This window comes from Rhinatrema bivittatum, chromosome 10 (assembly GCF_901001135.1).
Source record: "Rhinatrema bivittatum chromosome 10, aRhiBiv1.1, whole genome shotgun sequence".
Lineage (NCBI taxonomy): Eukaryota > Metazoa > Chordata > Amphibia > Gymnophiona > Rhinatrematidae > Rhinatrema > Rhinatrema bivittatum.
Genome location: NC_042624.1, coordinates 20689093 through 20710694, shown reverse-complemented (window position 1 = coordinate 20710694; position 21602 = coordinate 20689093). Strand labels below are relative to the sequence as shown.

The 21602-nt window shown below is 46.2% G+C and overlaps 1 protein-coding gene across 1 annotated transcript in view; it reads right to left on the bottom strand.

Moving 5' to 3' along the window:
- Window positions 1-363: 363 nt before the first annotated feature.
- The window catches only part of LRRC52 (leucine rich repeat containing 52), a 111311-nt gene continuing 90072 nt past the window's right edge, over window positions 364-21602 (bottom strand). The window contains exon 2 of the mRNA XM_029618764.1: window positions 364-723. Coding sequence (XP_029474624.1) covers window positions 410-723 — 314 coding nt within the window. The 3' untranslated portion in view covers window positions 364-409. The remainder of the gene's footprint in view (window positions 724-21602) is intronic.

Genomic DNA, 21602 nt, shown 5'->3' with positions numbered 1-21602 from the left:
AACCTTTGCTTTCCTTATTCAAATACAAAAAAATAATTACAAAGGAAGCAAGAAGTAGTCCTGTTTCCCTGTATTAGGTGGTAGCACTATCTTTGCACTACCAGGTCTTCCTCCCAGCATGCTCAGCTCAGGCCTTGCCGCACCTGCTGATTGACTCCAGGGAGCTGATTTTCTTATGCTCATTCAATGAGTGCTGCAGAGAGGGAAGGGAGTCAGAATTTGCTGGTTGATAGGTCTGTGCTTTCCCTACTGCCAAGCTAAAGAAATTAAAAAAGAATACAGAGATTGGCAATTAAATGATTTACTCGCTTGTTTGTTTCACAAAATGCATACAATGAGTGAATGAAAGCCCATGGGGTAAAAGTGAAAAGACACACTTATGGCATCACTGTGCTGAGTAACATGGCAACTACACATGGGCATTGGCATGAACGCCCACCTCTGGTTCTTCTTTTTTACTTCTCATAGGTAACTCCTCTTCCTCTTCCTCTTCTTTGTCATCCTCTTCAGCTTTGCAAAGCTTGTTGTATATCACAATGCAGACTCCAGCTATCCAGGCTGCCACTGTTCCACCAAAGAAAATGCCAAAGCCCACCAGGGCCAGGAAGGCGTAATCCCTCACATGGAGGTTGGTGACGCACATTTTGTTCATCTCTTTCTCCATGTCTGGCAGTGGCGTCCCACGCATTTGCAATGGTGCACTGCAGGATATATTAGCAGCATCTGCAGAATACACAAAGGGAAGTCAAGACAAAGATAGCACAAAGGAAACCACAAGCTGGGGGACAGCAGGGAGTCAGCAATCACTCTAAATAAAATACCAGGCTAAGTAGCAGAACTCTTTCACTGGGACCCTACAGGGATATAATACTCCGGGTCCCTCAATGATAACTTCCAGTTCTTGACTAAACCTTCACCCAAGGCCAAAAGTTATTTGGAGAGATTCAGCAAATACAATTATTTGGATCCAGTGTGGGGAGTATAAGTGTGCATATTTCAGAAGTTTAATTTAAATGGCATTTACTCAGGGTATTAAGATGGCCTCCTGCTAGAACTATGAAATACATCATCAGTATTTCACCTCTCCTCTCCTCACTATTGCTTTTAGATATGCTTCTTTCCATCCTACATATCTGGAATAGGGGCAGTTGTTATACACTGAGCAGGCGTGTGGCCTTCTTGCTTCACTTTGAACTGTGGCCTCCCTGGTGTTCTTGCCCTGCCTTGTGGCCTTCAGGGCTTCTAGTCTCTCCATGCCTTGCAGCCTGCTTAGGCCTTCTGTTTGTTTCTCTCTTGTCTTGTCTTACATTAGTTCCAGTTTGCCTGTGCTTGTACCCTGTTCTCATGATCCAATCCAGTCCTAGTTTTGTTATGTCCTGACAAGTCCTTGTCTTGACCAGTCCTTGTCTTGTCCTGTAGCCCCTGCTCCCTGTGGGATTGTTTCAGCCCTTGTTTCCAGCCCCTGCCTGTCTCTGGCTCCTGTCTGACTCAAGTTCTAGACCCTGTCTCGGTTCCAGGCCTTGCCTCCTGTTCTAGCCCTAGTCTTCAACCTCTGTCTGTTTTCATCTCCTGCCTGACTCCATGCCAGTCCCTATCTCCATTTCCAGGCCTTGCCTCTAGTTCCTGCCCACATTCCCAGCTCCTACCTGTTGCCAGCTCCTGCTACTCTCCAGTTCCAGTTCCTTGTCTCCAGATCCAGCCCAGCCTTCAGAACCAGCCTTATCTCCAGTTCCTGTCCTGTCCCACTGCCATCATATACTATGCAAGGAAAGTTCTGCCAGCCCCAGAACCTGCAAGCTCAACCCAAGAGAGAGGAGGGTTGGCCAGGCAGAAGACCTTGTACCCTCTCCTACTGTGAGAATTATAGAATCCAGCCTGTCTGACCGTGGCACTTAGCCGGGATATTCAGCAGCATGGCAGCACCACTGAATAGACCTGGCTATTTTAAAGTTAGCTGTATAAGTATATCCAGCTAACTTTAGAACAGCCTGTGGCCTGATCAGAGTTAGCTGGTTAACATATCTGGCTAAGTCAACTCCTCCCCAATCTACCCATTCCCTGGCTAAAACATATCTGGTTAAGTTTTATTGAATATCAGGCTCATTATTTACAGACGGTAACTTTAAAGCCAGCACACATGAGCACACATTTGTCTGCTTACACCCAGGGTCGTGGTCATTTTATAATATACACGCATATGTGTGCATGTTATGAAATAGCCTGACTGCATGCACATGTGTGCAAAAGTTTAAGTAGGTGTGAAACATAGAAACATAACATAGAAACATAGAAATGAAGGCAGAAGAAGACCAAACGGCCCATCCAGTCTGCCCAGCAAGCCATGCACTCCTCTTTTCTTTTTCTCTCTCTCATACTTGTTACGCTTGGCTTCCAGTACTCTCCAGTTCTATTTCCCCTCCCCCCACCATCAATGTAGAGAGCAACGCTGGAACTGCATCCAAGTGAATATCCAGCTCAATCAGGGGTAGTAACCGCTGCAATAAGCAGGCCACACCCCTGCCCCTGTCCACCCAGACTATGCAATCCACATACAGATCCTCCCTTCCTCATTCCCCCTGCTGTGGAAGCAGAGAGCTATGCGTTGAACGAGAAGTATCAGACTTTCTCCCCTGCCGTTGAAGCAAAGAGCTACGCTGGACATGCATTGAAAGTAAAGTATCTGCCCAGCTACACCCCGCTTCCCTGTGAATACACAATTTTTTTTTCTTCCACATTACTCTCACCGTTGAAGCCCAGAGCAATGACGGAGTCTCATCAACTGTGTGTATGTACACTGAACAAGGATATTATCTCCAGGTAGTAGCCCCCATTTCCGCGAGCCACATTAACAAACAACAAATATTGAACAAGCCTAATAATTGGCAATACCTATAGCCTATGACCTCACCGGTAATTTTACATACTCTTACCCACGCCTCTTTTTTTTTTTTGGAGTTGGCAGCCCTCCATCCTTCCAGTCCGTGAAGGTGGAACACCGACCACTGGCATCCCGCTCCGTGAATGCCTCTGTGGCTACTGCCGCTCCATGCAGTGTTCTGCCACCTCCTTCCACCTTTGGGCTTGCGGGCCCCGGTTATTGATCCCTGCATCTGCTACTTTTCGTGGCTGTGACAACTGCCCCCCCCCCCCCCCAACAAGACCTTTAATTAGGGCGTTCCTGTTCTTCTATTTTGAGCCCTTCTATCTTGAGGGCTGCTGCTTGATCAGCATTCTGTATGCGAGCCACCCCCTCTTTATTCACGTCCTCTAGACTTGATGGATCCACAGTGTTTATCCCATGCCCCTTTGAAGTCCTTCACAGTTTTTGTCTTCACCACTTCCTCCGGAAGGGCATTCCAGGCATCCACCACTCTCTCTGTGAAGAAATACTTCCTGACATTGGTTCTTAGTCTTCCTCCCTGGAGCCTCAGCTCGTGACCTCTGGTTCTGCTGATTTTTTTCTGATGGAAAAGGTTTGTTGTCTTTGGATCGTTAAAGCCTTTCAAGTATCTGAAAGTCTGAATCATATCACCCCTGCTCCTCCTTTCCTCCAGGGTGTACATATTTAGATTCTTCAATCTCTCCTCGTATGACATTTGATGAAGACCCTCCACCTTTCTGGTCGCCCTTCTCTGTACTGCTTCCAACTTGTCTCTGTCTCTTTGTAGATACGGTCTCCAGAACTGAACACAGTACTCCAGGTGAGGCCTCACCAAGGACCTGTACAAGGGGATAATCACTTCCCTTTTCTTACTTGATATTCCTCTCTGCAGCCCAGCATTCTTTTGCCTTTTGCTATCGGCTTGTCGCATTGTTTCGCAGACTTCATATCATTAGACACTATCACCCCAAGGTCTCTTTCCTGCTCCGCGCACATCAGCCTTTCCGCCCCCCCCCCCCCCCCCCATCGAATACAGTTCATTCGGATTTCCACTCCCCATATGCATGACTTTGCACTTCTTGGCATTGAATCTCAGCTGCCATATCTTCGACCACTCTTCCAGTTTCCTGAAATCCCGTCTCATCCTCTCCACTCCTTCCGGTGTGTCCACTCTGTTGCAGATCTTAATGTCATCCGCAAAAAGACAAATCTTACCTTCTATCCCGTCCGCAATGTCGCTCACAAAGATATTGAACAGGACCGTTCCCAACACCGATCCTTGCGGTACACCACTTAAAACCGCTCTCTCTTCAGAGAAAGTTCCATTTACCATCACACATTGTCTTCTGTCCGTCAACCAGTTTGCAATCCAGCCCACCACCTTGGCACTCACTCCTAAGCTTCTCGTTTTATTCACCAGTCTCTTGTGTGGAACCGTATCAAAAGCTTTGCTGAAATCCAAGTAGATGACATCGAGTGCTCTTCCTTGATCCAATTCCTTGGTTACCCAGTCAAAAAAGTCGATCAGATTTGTCTGACAGGACCTTTCTCTGGTGAATCCATGCTGCCTCTGGTCCAGCAATTCTCCAGATTCTAGATAGTTCACAATTCTCTCTTTCAACAGTGACTCCATTACTTTTCCCACCACCGAAGTGAGGCTAACCGGTCTGTAGTTACCAGCCTCCTCTCTGTTCCCACTCTTCTGAAGCGGGACCACCACAGCTCTTCTCCAATCTCTCGGCACCACTCCCGTTTCTAGGTATCTATTGAACAGGTCACACAGCGGACCCGCCAGCACATCTCTGAGCTCCCTCAGTATCCTTGGATGAATCCCATCAGGCCCCATGGCTTTGTCCACTTTCAGATTCTTTAGCTCTTCCCATACATTTTCTACTGTAAAAGGATTTTCATCTACTCCACTCCCCTCCAGTTTGCTGTGTAGAGATGGTCCTTCTCCAAATACTGCTTCTACCGCGTAAGTGGGGGGAATTTAAAAGCATGGGTGCCGACGCCATTACAAGTTTTACCAGTAATTTCTAGTTCACCCAAGTAAAGGATAGGACATCCAACACCCCCTAGTTTAAAAACCTCCCTTCTCCCCTGTTAGCCCCAACCCTTAAAACCCTACTGATACATCTATTTATTTTTATTTTATAACTTGCACGTCATGCATAGCAGAAGTAAAGTTACACAGCAGGGTCGCCAGTGCATGTAAGTATTCACATGCAAATTTCAAGATTGAATTCAGGAACGCCCATGCCCTTCCCAGACCATGCCCACACCTTTTTTTGAACTTTGCCTTAATGCGCGCAGTGGCAAGTACGCACATATCCAGGCAGCTCTTAAAATGTACTGTGTGCATGAGTCTGACTTGTGCGCATATCTCCTAGTTTTTGCACACACAAGGCTTTTAAAATTCACCTTAAAGTTAGCAAATAAGAAAAAGAGAAGCTTGAGTTCTGTGGATATAGAATAGTACAAGGATTGATTGATTGATATTGAAAGTTATTTGATGCCTGTTAATTATTACAATTGCTTTTTTACAGCTCCACAGAAAGGTTAATAAAAAATTAAAAAGTGATACCTTTTTATTGGATAACCTAATTTTCAGTTGCTACATGCTTTCCATAAATTATGCCCAAAGCATGGCAGATAAAATGCAAGCAGTCAAGTATCATCTATATAAATAAAAATGTAATTGTTCGTTTGTTCAAAATCTTATATCTCCGAAAGTTCTTCACCGATTGCTTTTAAATTTTCACACAATGTAGCATTCGATTTCGCGTGTGTTTTTATATACCTATATTATATAGATGTCATACCTGGGACAGGTAAAAACATGCTTTTCGGGAAAAACAGCGCCATCTGTTGGACGTAAAAGTGACACATTCTATCTCTGACCGACGGACCGCAAATGCGCAGTAGAGAGCAGCTCTACCACACATGTGCGGACCATAGAGCTCTGCGCTACGTGCTGGGTGTCACGGAGGGGAGGAGAAAAGGGCAGATGAGTCGCCGCTCCGAGAAATGGCTCAGCCTGTTCCTCCACCACTGGGGAATCAGGGAGGGAGTAGGGACTGCCGGACAGTTACACACAGGAGGAGGAAAGGGTACAAGAGTCGCCGAGCCAGTCCGTCCACCGCCGGGGAAGGGGGGGAGGGAGTTGGGACGGCCGGAGTAGAGCTAATGCACATTGTGAAATTAAACCAGACTGAGCCACGGCAACACGCTCCGAGCAATGGCTCAGCCCATTCCTCCGCCGCTGGGGAAGGGGGGAGGGAGTAGGGACTGCCGGACAGTTACACACAGGAGGAGGAAAGGGTAAAAGAATCGCTGAGCCAGTCAGTCCACCGCGGGGGAAGGGGGGGAGGGAGTTGGGACGGCCGGAGCAGAGCTAATGCGCATTGTGAAATTAAACGACTCAGCTACGGCATCGCATGGCCGGGTACAGCTTGTAATCAATAAAAAACATATGCATACAATAAAAATGTTAATAACAAAACAACAGCTTAAATAATACAATATTTATGATCAATAAAACAAGCCCTACAACAAAATCCATCTGGTTCTTGGCAAGGCTCTTGAAGGGACCTCTCATAGGGGCAAATCTCTTTGGCTCACCCCTTAGGGAGTGACCTGTCATGTCCTACAGTTGGCAGAAATCTAGGCCCATTGATGATATCAAGGAGTACAAAGTCAAATAGGCAAGCGCTTCCAGGTAGGAATGGAGCACTCAGGGGCCAAGGAGGCGGCTGCAGATGGCAAACAGCAGGCATGTTCTTCTCAGATGTTTGCAGGTGTTTTTTTGCCTGTGAACCTGCAGAAATCTGGGTCCATTGATGAGAGTGGGGGGAGGGTACATTTCATGACTACTTTCTAGGGGCTAATACTCCCTTTAGCAGGTCAGAGCAAAAGATGATATTGCCTAAAAGTGCATGTGAAACATAGATGATATTACAATGTTGTTGTGAATGGGAAAGAAGGATGATAGCAACGTATATGTGATATTATATAGATATTATACATACATTTGGTATATACACATACTGATTTGTTGTGTACTTTTATTCACGGTTGGAAGAAGGATTCCAGGGAACAGAGGTGGCGTGAGGAAAGGATTTACACACATACATTTGATTTTCAAAACTATGCTCATAAATTTCCATACACAAAGTTGCACCTGCTCCCGAACAGGTGCAATTTTGTGCACATAGCAGTGACATCTGCAAATTTTCAGAGCAGACTTATGTGAATAAGTCTTTTTGAAATTTTGTACTAAAGTCTGCAGATAGAAAGTGCCCGCTCTATGAGAGTTGTTATAAAATTACCCTTCCAATCAGCTTGCATACCCATGGGTGCAAAGTACCCTTGGATCTACAACCTCCCCACTATGACACTATGCCATGTCACCATGCCTGGTGACATAAAGTATAGGACACTCCTGGGGTATAGCTGCCCAGGATTGGTGGCATGTTACACTGTTTAATACTAAAAGGATAAAGACAGGATGCAGGCAAACAGATTCGAAGTGGTCCACAGAAGGGTTACCAAAATGGTGCAAGGTCTACACCACATGCCTTATGAAATAAGACTAAATGTGCATGCGCCAGCAGGAAAGAGCCAGCAGACACATTATAAAATCAGGGAATATTTTACAGCAAAAACCCACTTACTCAAGTAAAGAAAAGGCCCTTTAAAAGTTTTAAAACAGACTTCCATCCCAGCTCAAATGGCAAAGAGTTCCAGATTTCTGGGGTCACTACAGAGACTCACGATCTTGGATCTTGACTACTCTGATATGTTTCATGCTGGGAACTTCCAATAATCTTTTCTGAGAGGATTGCAGTGTATAAATTGGATAATACATATGCAAGAGCACATTCACTCACAGGCAAAAATCAAAGGCAAACAACTTGTGCACTAAAGAAATTTTATAGGTGAGTCTCCATTGTACTGGAAGTCAGTGCAGCTCTTGAAGAATTGGGGTAAGTGCTCCCTCACCAATTTACCCAAAACTATCCTAGTAGCAGTGTTCTGTAAAAGCTGCAATGTTGAAATGGGAAGACCAAAATACAAAGAATTGCAATAGTCTACGAAGGACATAATCAAGGCCTGCACTGCAAGATGAAAGTCTGATTGAGATAAAAAAAGGTTTCAGACTAGGTATCATATGTAACTTATAGAAGCTGAAGCGGGTGACTCATAAAGGTGACTTTGAAAATTTGAGTTTGAAAAACTGCCATGGAAGAAATGTCACATGCTATTTTTCTATTGTTTGCTTATTTGCATGGCAGATCTGGTAGAAAAATAACATGCACTATTTAGTAAATTATATATGAAGCTCCATGCACTTTAGTACATGAGCCTGTAAGGCTCAAACTGAGCTATAAAATGCAATGAGTGGAGGAGTAGCCCACTGGTTAGAGCAGTGATGGTGAACTCCAGTCCTTGAGTGCCACAAACAGGCCAGGTTTTCAGGATATACACAATGAATATTCATGAGATAGATTTGTATACAATGAAGGCAGTGCATGCAAATCTTTCTCATGAATATTCATTGTAGATATCCTGAAAACCTGGCCTGTCTGTGGCACTCGAAGATTGGAGTTCACCATCACTGGGTTAGAGCAATGGCCTGTGAACCAGGCAAACTAAGGTTCAAATTCCACCACCGCTCCTTGTGACTGTAGGCAAGTCACTTCAGCCTTCATTGCCTCAGGTACAAATTTAGGATTTCATTTACTAAGTATTTTTCCCATAGAGACAGAATGGGAGAAAAGCTTTAGTAAATCAGAATTTGCAAGCCCTCAACTACAGTACCTGAATGAAATATGCTTTGAAATGCCTGAAAAAGTGTAATATAAATCAAATATATAAAGGAAGTACCTATAATAATACTATCAATAATAATTTGCCATGTAGAATATCTTTAATTCAAACAGGATCTCAGTATACATTACAATTTACTACCGAGGAACAAATTTGCAGCCAAACATTTTTGATGCATGACAGCTCCCAAATGGGTTCAGGAAAAAAGAGCAATATTTATTTATTTATTTATTTATTTAAAAAAAATTTCTATACCGTCGTTAAGTTAAATACCATCACAATGGTTTACAGAAGGGCATGATAAAGAGAAATATGGGTGGTATAGATTATAAATTACTCATGTGCCATCATAGTACAGTAACAATTTAAAATAATAAACTAGGTGTGTAAGTTAAACCTGATTGTTAGGAACAAATTAGGCATTTGATTTTAACAATAATAATAATAATAATAATATTATTTCTGGTACCTTATTGTAACTTTTATTATATCCCACCTTGGGTAGACCTTTTTTTTTTTTAACATGGAGAGACAAGTTATAAATAGGAATAAATAAATATGTTGGTGAACTGAGGCACAGTCACTGGTAGACAAGTAGACAATGATTTTTGTAGCCAATTTGCCACAGTTTAATACTTCTTTAATTTCCATAGCGTTTGCTTTGGAAAGGGTGACTAAATGAGCTTGCAGGTTAATGTGTGAGTGCCTCAGTTCTGACACAATGGTTGCTGCAGACTTCCTCCCTGACTGATGATAGCTTATATCCTATGGGGTATGAGTAAAGGGTACAGATGCAATTACACACTGCTATTAAAGTTTAACTCTGTCTTCATACTGTTCCTCAGAAACCGATATGATTCACACAAAATGTGTCAGTGTTAACAGAGCCAGTACAAAGCTGCACTTTAGTGTCAATCTGCTGATTCTCAACCTGGAATAAAGACCAGATCTACAGTTAAAGGAAATAAAATCTTCAGCTATAATTACAATCAAACCTTTTGCCAGTCCAGTTATTTCTTGACTAGTAAAACTCTATTCTGTCCAATCCCAACTCTTCCATCAACCCTTTCCTAACCCATCCCAACCCCTCTTTTACTGTAGGACCATGCCTTGTAAACACCCTCTTACCCCAGCACCCTCTTACCCCACTTTCCATGTATGACCACCAAAACTTTTCAGTACTCATTTGAGAAATCAATGGAACAGTTTGCTAGCAGGCTCTTGGTCCTGATCTTCTCTGTTTATGAAAGATTCTCTCACTATTTTTTTAGTCATTAATTCTACTTTTTCCCAACTGTCTTCCCCTTACAATATCTGGGCTACTGGAGCAGGGAGTCAGGACCCAGTGACTGGGAAATGAGCAGCCAGAAATTACATTGTCAAATCCCCAGGAACCCCGCCCCCACCCTCAGAATTTCAGGGAGACACCCCCAAGGACCAGACAGCCAATGTGATGCTCAGGCCAAAAGGTTTTCCTACAATGATTCTTTTTCTGATGTGTGCCAGTGGAATTTGAGAAATCTCTTTTCTCCAAGGACAAGCAGTTTGGTAGTCCTCACACATGGGTGATATCATCAGATGGAGCCCAATGTGGTAAACTTTGACTAGGCACACTAAGCATAATCAGCATGCCCTATATCATGTGTCCATGTGGAGTCCATCTTTAGTCTCTTTTTTCTCCACGGAGCTGTTAGCATTGCAGTTGGATTGAGCTCTAAAACTTTTGGCTTCTTGCCTCATGGAAAACTTTTTTTTGCAGTTTTTTTTACAGTCTCTCTTCTAAAGTCCATCACCGGGTACCTCTAGGTGCTTCCCTGTAGTATCCTGAATCAAGGTTTTCAGCGTTTGGGTAAATTTTCTTTCACAGTCAGTTCCCCCATGGTGGTGGCGCCTCAGTGTCTGTCTTCCATTGACAGCCGTCGCCATTGTTCTGTCTTTTCCCATTTGTTTTGTCCTGTCATGGCCACATCTGTCTTCCGCTGATGCACCCATTGCCCGAGGACTATGTCAATCACTGATCCTCATGAGGGCTGTATCCTCTGCCTGGGTGCATCGACGACCGGGGTTGCCGCTTATTTGCCCAGATGATCCCAAAGGGACATCAGCTTCAACTCGACAAGATGGACAACCTCTTCAGGTTGAAGAAGTTCAAGCCATCAGCACTGATGACATTGGAGGTTCTCAGAGCCGCACCAATGGACACCATGCCATTGACATCAGCAGAACAGTCAGTCTATCATCCTCAACCGCAGCACCAGGGAAAGGCCAGGCTGAGCATTGTGGGAAGACCAAGAAGCATTGGCACTGGTCACTGTCAATGCATGGTGCTGGTCATGTTGCGCTGGTGGTAGACCCTTGGCTCGAGGTGGGGTTGACGCTACCCATAGGGCAAGCCCCATGGGTCCCCACTGTCAGGAGGTGGAGCAGACCAGGAGATGGAGGCCAACTGGAGCTTCACCTATTCCAGCCCTTGTTCCCCACAGGTTGAGTCCTTAGGTGCCGGGGCTGGCTGGTCTTAGGTGGGCCTCCGTCAGACGACTCCCAGTGGATGTTGTAGAAGGTAGCCAGGGACCAGCAGAGGTATCAGAGGGACTGAGGCAGGTCCGGATGAGGCAGGGATCCAGTGGCCCGGGCGGCATGGACAGGCCAGGAACAAGAGTAGGTGATGCCCAGGCAGCAGAAGGCCGAAGCCTGACAAGGCCAAGTCCAAGGAGATACCAGAGGTGAGGTCCAGAACAGGCTGGAGTCGGGACAGGTGGAAGAGCTGGACGAGGTACAGTGAAGCAAGAGTCAAGGCTGGTAATCAGTCTTGAGCATAGTCCAATGAAGCAAGGGTCAAAGCCAGTAATCAGTCCTGAATGTAGTTCCAATGAAGCGAGGGTCAAAGCCAGTAATCCATCCTGAGCGTGGTTTAAACATAGCAAGGGTCAAAGTCAATAATCCATTCTGAGTGTGGTTCAAACGTAGCAAGGGTCAAAGCCAGTAACCAGTCCAAGGCAAAGGGTAGGTAGGAACCAGGAATGAGGACTAGCAACGAAGTACACGACTAGTGTGGAGACCTTTTACCAAGGCAAGGAATGAGTGGCGGGCCCTGCCTTAAGTAGCAGGGTCCGATGACGTCATCATCCTGGGCCGCGGGCTAGTTTCCCACAGTGGCCCCTTTAAAGGTTGGCAAGATGTGTGAGCTCCTAGAGAGAGGCAGGGCACTAGACGGTGGCGTTTCCCCATGGCACACGTGGGGAGACCTGCTGGGAACTGGGGAGGTCCGCAGAGGAGCCAGGAACACCTGAGGAGCAGCGGGAGCGCAGGCGGCTGCCTACCGCTGTGAGTGAGGATGGGCCAGGTCCGTGAGCCGGGAGTCAGAAGTGAGTAGGCCTGGTTGCAGGCCTGCCATGGGTGGGACACTCAACAGAGCACAGGGATGCACTGGCTTTTGCCACAATGCCAAACCTCCATCGATGCCTGGGGTCCGCAATAGTCTCCACCAGTCCTTCGGAGATAGAGTGAAGAATGCTGTGGCCCAGCTCCGAGACCATCATGAAGCCCTCCAACAACTCTCCACCTACATTCTGGATGCATCCTCCTCATCATGGGCCATTGAGGCAGAGAACCAGGAAGTCTTTCACAAAAGGAAGTACTATCCTCTGCCTCCTTACTCTCATACACACCATCAGAGCTCCTGCAGCCATTCCAGGCAGCAGAGAACTCTTAGCCAGCTGCTCAGTCAACTCCTGGGATGGGACTTTGACCCGGCTGTTGGGAGCATAAGCCAGTTGCCCTTACCCTGGACCATAGAACTTTCAGTTAGGGGCAGGCTGCGGTTCTGTTAAGACCGTCACTTCCCGATGGCTTCACTCCGCCTACCTTTCCTTTTTTGCGACTCCTCCTGCTCTTCACAGCCACCTGGCTGCCGCGAAGTCCGCCTGCCGTCCTCTCCAGCGTCCCTGGACCGGCTTGGACGCTGCCTCCCGCCATGCTCTTCACGTACCTTAGGCCTCATTCTTATTTCCTCATTGGCGTGTTCCTCAGGGGTGTCCTCCTGTGATGACGTCATGCTGCCCGGATATTTAAGCCTACAGTTTATTGCTAGCCGTTGAGTTAGCAAGGGTGATCTTATGGATTGGATTCGCTCTCCGTACCCAGCTGCTTTGCCTTCCAACTTCCACTGGACTCTCTTCTAACGGGGTACCTGCTCCTCGGGGTCGCTCCTCGAGGGCCTGCCTCCGTTCCAGCGCCAGTGCCATCTCCTACGTGGACCCACTGTGTGAGTACTTTGCCAACAAGTCTCTTTACCTCTAGGGATCTGGTATTCGCTCCTCGAGGGCCAGCTCTCCCTATCTTGGGGCTTCTACATATTTGGGACTCTGTGAATGTTCTATTGTACTCACTTTCTCAGTTCTCTCCACTACAGCACTGCTACCGGAGGAACCGCTGTTCCAGCGCCCTGGGGAATACTAGCCCAGCTGGGCTACAGCTTCTACTCACTACTACCACCTCTGGTGGCTTCTCAAACTGTCTAAATAAAGAACTATCTGTGTTTGTGTGTCCAGAGCTAAGCCTTACCTGTGGTCCCTCACGGGACTTCCCCCCTTGGGCGTGGTCAGCTGCCACAGTGTCCAAGGGTCCACCCAAACCTCACTAACTATAACAGGTTCTTTGTGAACCAGTGGCCCAGTGTAACCTCAGACCAGTGGGTTTTATCTATTGTCCACCAGGTATATCAATTAAACCTATTGGGTATCCCGCCAAATTGCCCTCTGTGCACATTTTGGGAGCCTGTAGCGCATCTGGAGGTGCTGTGCTCCCTCAACCTAAAGGACACATACACCCATATCAACTTTTTCCCTGGTCACAGAAAGTATCTCCAATTTGTGGTGGGGAAACAGCACTTCCAGTACTGGGTGTTGCCGTTCGGGCTTACTTTCGCCCCACGAGTTTTCATAAAATGCCTGGCTGTGGTGGTGAAACACCTCTGCAGACTGGGAGTGCATGTTTTCCTGTTTCTGGATGATTGGCTGGTCAAGAGTATGTCTCAGGCAGGGGCCATCTGGTCAATGTGCTTGATCATCCAGATGTTGGAGTCACTAGGGTTCGTTCTCAACTACTCAAAGTCCCATCTCAGTCCATCACCTCAATTGGACTTCATTGGAGCCCTGCTAGACAGGGCTCAAGCCAGGGCCTTTCTGCTGCACCAGAGCGCTGTCTCTCTAGCAACCATTGTGACAGAGGTGCAACAGAGCCAGCAGGTATCAGCTTGGCACATGTTGAGGTTGTTGGGTCATATGGCCTCAACCGTTCATGTCACTCCCTTGGCATGCTTACATATGAACAGAGCCCAATGGACCCTGAGGTTGCAGTGGCACCAGGCTACTCAGAGCCTCCGGGATTGCACCCCATTTCTCCAGGACTATTTGCCCTGGTGGCAGGTACTCTTCAATCTGGCACGGGGATTTCCTTTCAGAGTCTCCCTACTCAAATTGTGTTAACCATGGATGCATCTACCCTAGGGTGGGGAACTCATGTAGATTAGCTTGGCACCCAGAGACTGTTGTTCGTTCAGGAATGCTCTTGTCAAATCAACTTCCAGGAGCTTCGGCGATCAGGTATATATTATGGGCTTTCAGAGATTGGCTGTCCAACAAAGTTGTCCTGATCCAGACTGACAACCAAGTAGCCATAATGGTACATCAGCAAGCAGGGAGGCATGGGATTTTACCACCTGTGTCAGGAAGCAGTCCAGATCTGGTCTTGGGCCCTGTATAATGGGATGGTACTCAGGGCCATGTACCTGGCTGGAATGGATAACGTGGTAATGGACAGGCTGGGTCGACCCTTCAGACCCCTTGAGTGGTCCCTGGACCAGGGGTAGCAATTGGATTTTCCGCCTCTGGGGGAGCCCAGACGTGAATCTGTTCATGTCCTCCTGCAACAGGAAGGTACCTCAATTCTGCTTCCTATACAGGTCAGGTAGCAAACTGCCTTGGACGCCCTTGCCCATCATTAAGGCAAGGGTCTTCTTATGCATATCCTCTTATTCCTTTAGTGTCGATTACTCTCTCGAAGCTTTGCAAGGACAGAGGGACTATGATACTCATATCGCCCCACTGACCGAGACAGATCTGCGGGAGTTGTCCATCTGGAAACCGATCAGCCTGGGGACTTCCCCAGATCTCATCACACAAGATCAGGGCAGGCTGCGACATCCCAACCTTCAGGCCCTGTCGCTCACATTCTGGATGTTGAGAGGTTAATCTTACAGCCGCTTTATCTTTCAAAAGATGTGTCTCGAGTTCTTGTGGCTTCCAGAAAGCTTTCCACTAGAAAGTCCTACAGACTAAAGTGGAAGATGTTTTCTATGTGGTGTAAGCAGAAGGCCCTAGATCCATTTTCCTGCCCCACATAAAAACTGGTCGACTACTGTCTATATCTATCAGAAGCTGGCTTAAAAACCAATTCCGTTAGAGTTCATCTTAGTGAAATTGGTGCATACCACCACGGTGTAGATGGTACATTTCATGCGGGGTCTGCCTCAATTGAAGCCTCCCCTAAGGCCTCCTGTTGTGTTTTGGGACCTCAATGTAGTGTTAGCTCAGCTGATGAAAGCTCTTTTTGAGCCACTGCGCACCTGTGACCTGAAGAACCTGACCTGAAAGGTCATAATTTTGGTGGCGGTCACTTCAGCACACAGGGTCAGTGAGATCCAGGCCTTGATGACTTATCCACCTTATACTAAGTTATATCATGACAGGGTGGTCTTAACTTCCTGCCTAAGGTGCTGACGGATTTCCATCTTAACCAGTTAATCGTCCTGCCAGTTTTCTTTCCCAGGCCCCTTTTGCAGCAAGATGAATGAGCACTGCACAGTTTGAACTGCAAGCGAGCTTTAGCCTTCTATCTGGAGCGGACAGAAGCCCATAGATAGTCCACCAAGCTTTTGGGATTTTTTTTATAAGAATAGGGTAGGCGTTGCCTTTGCCAAACATACAATATCCAATTGGCTAGCAGATTGCATCTCTTTCTGTTATGCCCAAGAGGGACTGCATTTTGGAGATCATGTCAAAACTCATTCTTTCAGAGCCATAGCAGCATTGGTGGCCCAGCTTGCGAGCAGTTCCCGTGAAGGAGATCTGCAAGGCTATGATGTGGTGTTCTCTCATTACTGTCTGGATAGGGATGCCCGACACGACAGTAGGTTTAGCCAGTCTGTCCTCTTGAACCTGTTTGAGGTGTAGAACCCAACTCTCGCAACCTAGGGCCCGTTATTTGGGCTCAGACTGTCTTCCGTTCTGTTACCAACATTGCCGGTGTTGTGCCTGTTGGCACCTGGTTATGTGTCTGTTGGTCCGCTTTTGTGTTTGGGAGCAGCCTGAGCTAGGGATTCATTCATGTATGAGGACTACTATCCTGCTTATCCTCAGAGAAAGCAGAGCTGCTTATCTATAACAGGTATTCTCCAAGAACAGCAGTATGTTAGTCCTCACAAAACCCACCTACCACCTCGCGAAGTTGGGTTTCTTCTATTTTTTATTCTATCATAATTCTATTTTACGAGACTGAAGAGGGACTCCATGTGAATGCCTGGTATAAGGCATGCTGGGCATGTTTTCCAATAAGTTGAAAGTTATACTCTACAGTAACTGAGAATACTTCTAACTCTCTTTTCATTTGGAGCACAAATTTTGATGTGGACACTACAGTGGCTTTTTGGAAGTGCATGTGTGTGTGTGTCCTGTACCCAGTTTGGCTTTGCAGTTTAGCTACCCCTAGCCCATGACCCAATTGAACATAAGAATATAAGAACATAAGAAAATGCCACACTGGGTCAGACCAAGGGTCCATCAAGCCCAGCATCCTGTTCCCAACAGTGGCCAATCCAGGCCATAAGAACCTGGCAAGTACCCAAAAACTAAGTCTATTCCATGTTACCATTGCTAATGGCAGTGGCTATTCTCTAAGGGGTAGATTTTATAAATGTACGCGCAGGCGTACTTTTGTTCATGCACTAGGCGCGAACAAAAGTACGCTGGATTTTATAAGATAGGCGCGTAGCCGCGCCTATCTTATAAAATCCGGGGTTGGCGCACGCAAGGGGGTGCACATTTGTGCAACCTGCTCGCGCCGAGCCCAGCGCATGCTACCTGTTCCCTCCGAGGCCGCTTCGAAATCGAAGCAGCCTCGGAGGGAACTTTCCTTCCACCGCCCCTCACCTTCCTCTCCCTTCCCCTACCTAACCCACCCCCCCGGCCCTATCTAACCCCCCCCCCTACCTTTGTTGGCAGATTTACGCCTGTGGAAAGCAGGTGTAAATCTGCGCGCGCCAGCAGGCTGCTGGCGCGCCATCACCCAACCCGGGGGCTGGTCCGGAGGCCTCTACCACGCCCCCGGGCCTGCCCCCGAAATGCCGCGTCACTCACGGCATGCCCCCCCAACACGCCCTCGACACGCCCCCCATGCAAGCCCTGGGACTTACGCGCATCCCGGGGCTTGCGCGCGCCGCCGAGCCTATACAAAATAGGCTTGGCGCACGCAGGGGGGGGGTTTGGGGTAGGTTTTCAGGGGGTACGCGCGTATCGTACGCACGTACCCCTTTGAAAATCTACCCCTAAGTGAACTTAATAGCAGGTAATGGACTTCTCCTCCAAGAACTTATCCAATCCTTTTTTAAACACAGCTATACTAACTGCACTAACCACATCCTCTGGCAACAAATTCCAAAATTTAATTGTGCATTGAGTAAAAAAGAACTTTCTCCGATTAGTTTTAAATGTGCCCCATGCTAACTTCATGGAGTGCCCCCTAGTCTTTCTACTATCCGAAAGAGTAAATAACCAATTCACATCTACCCATTCTAGACCTCTCATGATTTTAAACATCTCTATCATATCCCCCCCTCAGTCGTCTCTTCTCCAAGCTGAAAAGTCCTAACCTCTTTAGTCTTTCCTCATAGGGGAGTTGTTCCTTTCCCCTTATCATTTTGGTAGCCCTTCTCTGTACCTTCTCCATCGCAATTATATCTTTTTTGAGATGCGGCTACCAGAATTGTACATAGCATTCAAGGTGCGGTCTCATCATGGAGCGATACAGAGGCATTATGACATTTTCCGTTTTATTCACCATTCCTTTTCTAATAATTCCCAACATTCTGTTTGCTTTTTTGACTGCTGCAGCACACTGCACTGACGATTTCAATGTGTTATCAACTATGACACCTAGATCTCTTTCTTGGGTTGTAGCACCTAATATGGAACCCAACATTGTGTAATTATAGCATGGGTTATTTTTCCCTATATGCATCACCTTGCACTTATCCACATTAAATTTCATCTGCCATTTGGATGCCCAATTATCCAGTCTCACAAGGTCTTCCTGCAATTTATCACAATCTGCTTGTGATTTAACTACTCTGAACAATTTTGTGTCATCTGCAAATTTGATTATCTCACTCGTCGTATTTCTTTCCAGATCATTTATAAATATATTGAACAGTAAGGGTCCCAATACAGATCCCTGAGGCACTCCACTGTCCACTCCCTTCCACTGAGAAAACTGCCCATTTAATCCTACTCTCTGTTTCCTGTCTTTTAGCCAGTTTGCAATCCACGAAAGGACATCGCCACCTATCCCATGACTTTTTACTTTTCCTAGAAGCCTCTCATGAGGAACTTTGTCAAACGCCTTCTGAAAATCCAAGTATACTATATCTACCGGTTCACCTTTATCCACATGTTTATTAACTCCTTCAAAAAAGTGAAGCAGATTTGTGAGGCAAGACTTGCCCTGGGTAAAGCCATGCTGACTTTGTTCCATTAAACCATGTCTTTCTATATGTTTTGTGATTTTGATGTTTAGAACACTTTCCACTATTTTTCCTGGCACTGAAGTCAGGCTAACCGGTCTGTAGTTTCCCGGATCTTCCCTGGAGCCCTTTTTAAATATTGGGGTTACATTTGCTATCCTCCAGTCTTCAGGTACAATGGATGATTTTAATGATAAGTTACAAATTTTTACTAATAGGTCTGAAATTTCATTTTTTAGTTCCTTCAGAACTCTGGGGTGTATACCATCCGGTCCAGGTGATTTACTACTCTTCAGTTTGTCAATCAGGCCTACCACATCTTCTAGGTTCACCGTGATTTGATTCAGTCCATCTGAATCATTACCCATGAAATCCTTCTCCATTACGGGTATCTCCCCAACATCCTCTTCAATAAACACTGAAGCAAAGAAATCTTTTAATCTTTCCGCGATGGCCTTATCTTCTCTAAGTACCCTTTTAACCCCTCGATCATCTATCGGTCCAACTGACTCCCTCACCGGCTTTCTGCTTCGGAGATATTTTAAAAAGTTTTTATTGTGAGTTTTTGCCTCTACAGCCAACTTCTTTTCAAATTCTCTCTTAGCCTGTCTTATCAATGTCTTACATTTAACTTGCCAATGTTTATGCTTTATCCTATTTTCTTCTGTTGGATCCTTCTTCCAATTTTTGAATGAAGATCTTTTGGCTAAAATAGCTTCTTTCACCTCCCCTTTTAACCATGCCGGTAATCGTTTTGCCTTCTTTCCACCTTTCTTAATGTGTGGAATACATCCTGGACTGTGCTTCTAGAATGGTATTTTTTAACAATGACCACGCCTCTTGGACATTTTTTACTTTTGTAACTGATCCTTTCAGTTTTTTTCTAACAATTTTTCTCATTTTATCAAAGTTTTCCTTTTGAAAGTTTAGCACGAAAGCCTTGGATTTGCACACTGTTCCTTTTCCAGTCATTAAATCAAATTTGATCATATTATGATCACTATTGCCAAGCAGCCCCACCACCGTTACCTCTCTCACCAAGTCCTGTGCTCCACTGAGAATTAGATCTAAAATTGTTCCCTCTCTCGTCGGTTCCTGAACCAGTTGCTCCATAAAGCTATCATTTATTCCATCCAGGAACCTTATCTCTCTAGCGTGTCCCGATGATACATTTACCCAGTCTATATTGGGATAATTGAAGTCTCCCATTATTACTGCACTACCAATTTGGTTAGCTTCCCTAATTTCTCTTAGCATTTCACTGTCCATCTCACCATCTTGACCAGGTGGACGGTAGTATACCCCTATCACTGTAGTCTTCCGTGACACACAAGGGATTTCTACTAGGGGTGTGCATTCGGATTGACCGCATTAGTAAAACGCTACTCATATTTTTTTTTAACTTAAAAAATTGATTCGACATAAACGATCGGATTTCCCACATATCCAACATAGATATGTTGGATATGTGGGAAATTGCGATTGTTGAGCCAAAATAAAAATATAAACCCCCTCACCCTCCTTAATCCCCCCCCCCCCCGACTTACCACAACTCCCTGGTGATGGAGCGAGGAGTGAGGACGCCATTTCTGCAATCCTTGGCGAGAAGCATGTGACGTCGGCGGCACGTCGAGTGACGCCGGCGTCACGTGATTCCCGGCGAGTTCGCGCCGGACGGCTCGTTCGGCCCAAAAAGAACTTTTGGCCAGCTTGGGGGGGCCTCCTGACCCCCCCAAGCTGGCCAAAAGTTCTTTTTGGGCCGAACGAGCCGTCCGGCGCGAACTCGCCGGGAATCACGTGGCGCCGGCGTCACTCGACAGTGACGTCGGCGCCACGTGATTCCCGGCGAGTTCGCGCCGGACGGCTCGTTCGGCCCAAAAAGAACTTTTGGCCAGCTTGGGGGGGCCTCCTGACCCCCCAAAGCTGGCCAAAAGTTCTTTTTGGGCCGAACGAGCCATCCGGCGCGAACTCGCCGGGAATCACGTGACGCCGGCGTCACTCGACGTGCCGCCGACGTCACATGCTTCTCGCCAAGGATTGCAGAAATGGCGTCCTCCCTCCTCGCTCCATCACCAGGGAGTTGTGGTAAGTCTGGGGGGGGGATTAAGGAGGGTGAGGGGGTTTAAATTTTTTTTTTGCACATATGTACATATACCCAACTCATTGGATTTTTTTTATGTCCATATTGGCCGCAAGTGGGACCCACTTTCGGACATAAGAAATATGAACATAAAATTTTGCTCTGCACATCCCTGATTTCTACCCATAAAGATTCAATTTTGTATTTAGTCTCATGCAGGATGTTTATCCTGTTGGACTCTATGCCATCCCGGACATAAAGCGCCACACCTCCTCCCGAGTGCTCCTCTCTGTCATTGCGATATAATTTGTACCCTGGTATAGCACTGTCCCATTGGTTATCCTCTTTCCACCATGTCTCTGAGATGCCAATTAAGTCTATGTCATCATTTACTGCTATACATTCTAATTCTCCCATCTTACTTCTTAGACTTCTGGCATTAGCATACAAACATTTCAAAGTTTGTTTTTTGTTTGTATTTTTATTCTGCTTTTTAATTGATAGGGATAAGTTAGAATTTTTTAGCTCAGGTGAGAACATAAGAACATAAGAACATAAGAAAATGCCATACTGGGTCAGACCAAGGGTCCATCAAGCCCAGCATCCTGTTTCCAACAGTGGCCAATCCAGGCCATAAGAACCTGGCAAGTACCCAAAAACTAAGTCTATTCCATGTAACCATTGCTAATGGCAGTGGCTATTCTCTAAGTGAACCTAATAGCAGGTAATGGACTTCTCCTCCAAGAACTTATCCAATCCTTTTTTAAACACAGCTATACTAACTGCACGAACCACATTCTCTGGCAACAAATTCCAGAGTTTAATTGTGCGTTGAGTAAAAAAGAACTTTCTCCGATTAATTTTAAATGTGCCCCATGCTAACTTCATGGACTGTCCCCTAGTCTTTCTACTATCTGAAAGAGTAAATAACCGATTCACATCTACCCGTTCTAGACCTCTCATGATTTTAAACACCTCTATCATATCCCCCCTCAGTCGTCTCTTCTCCAAGCTGA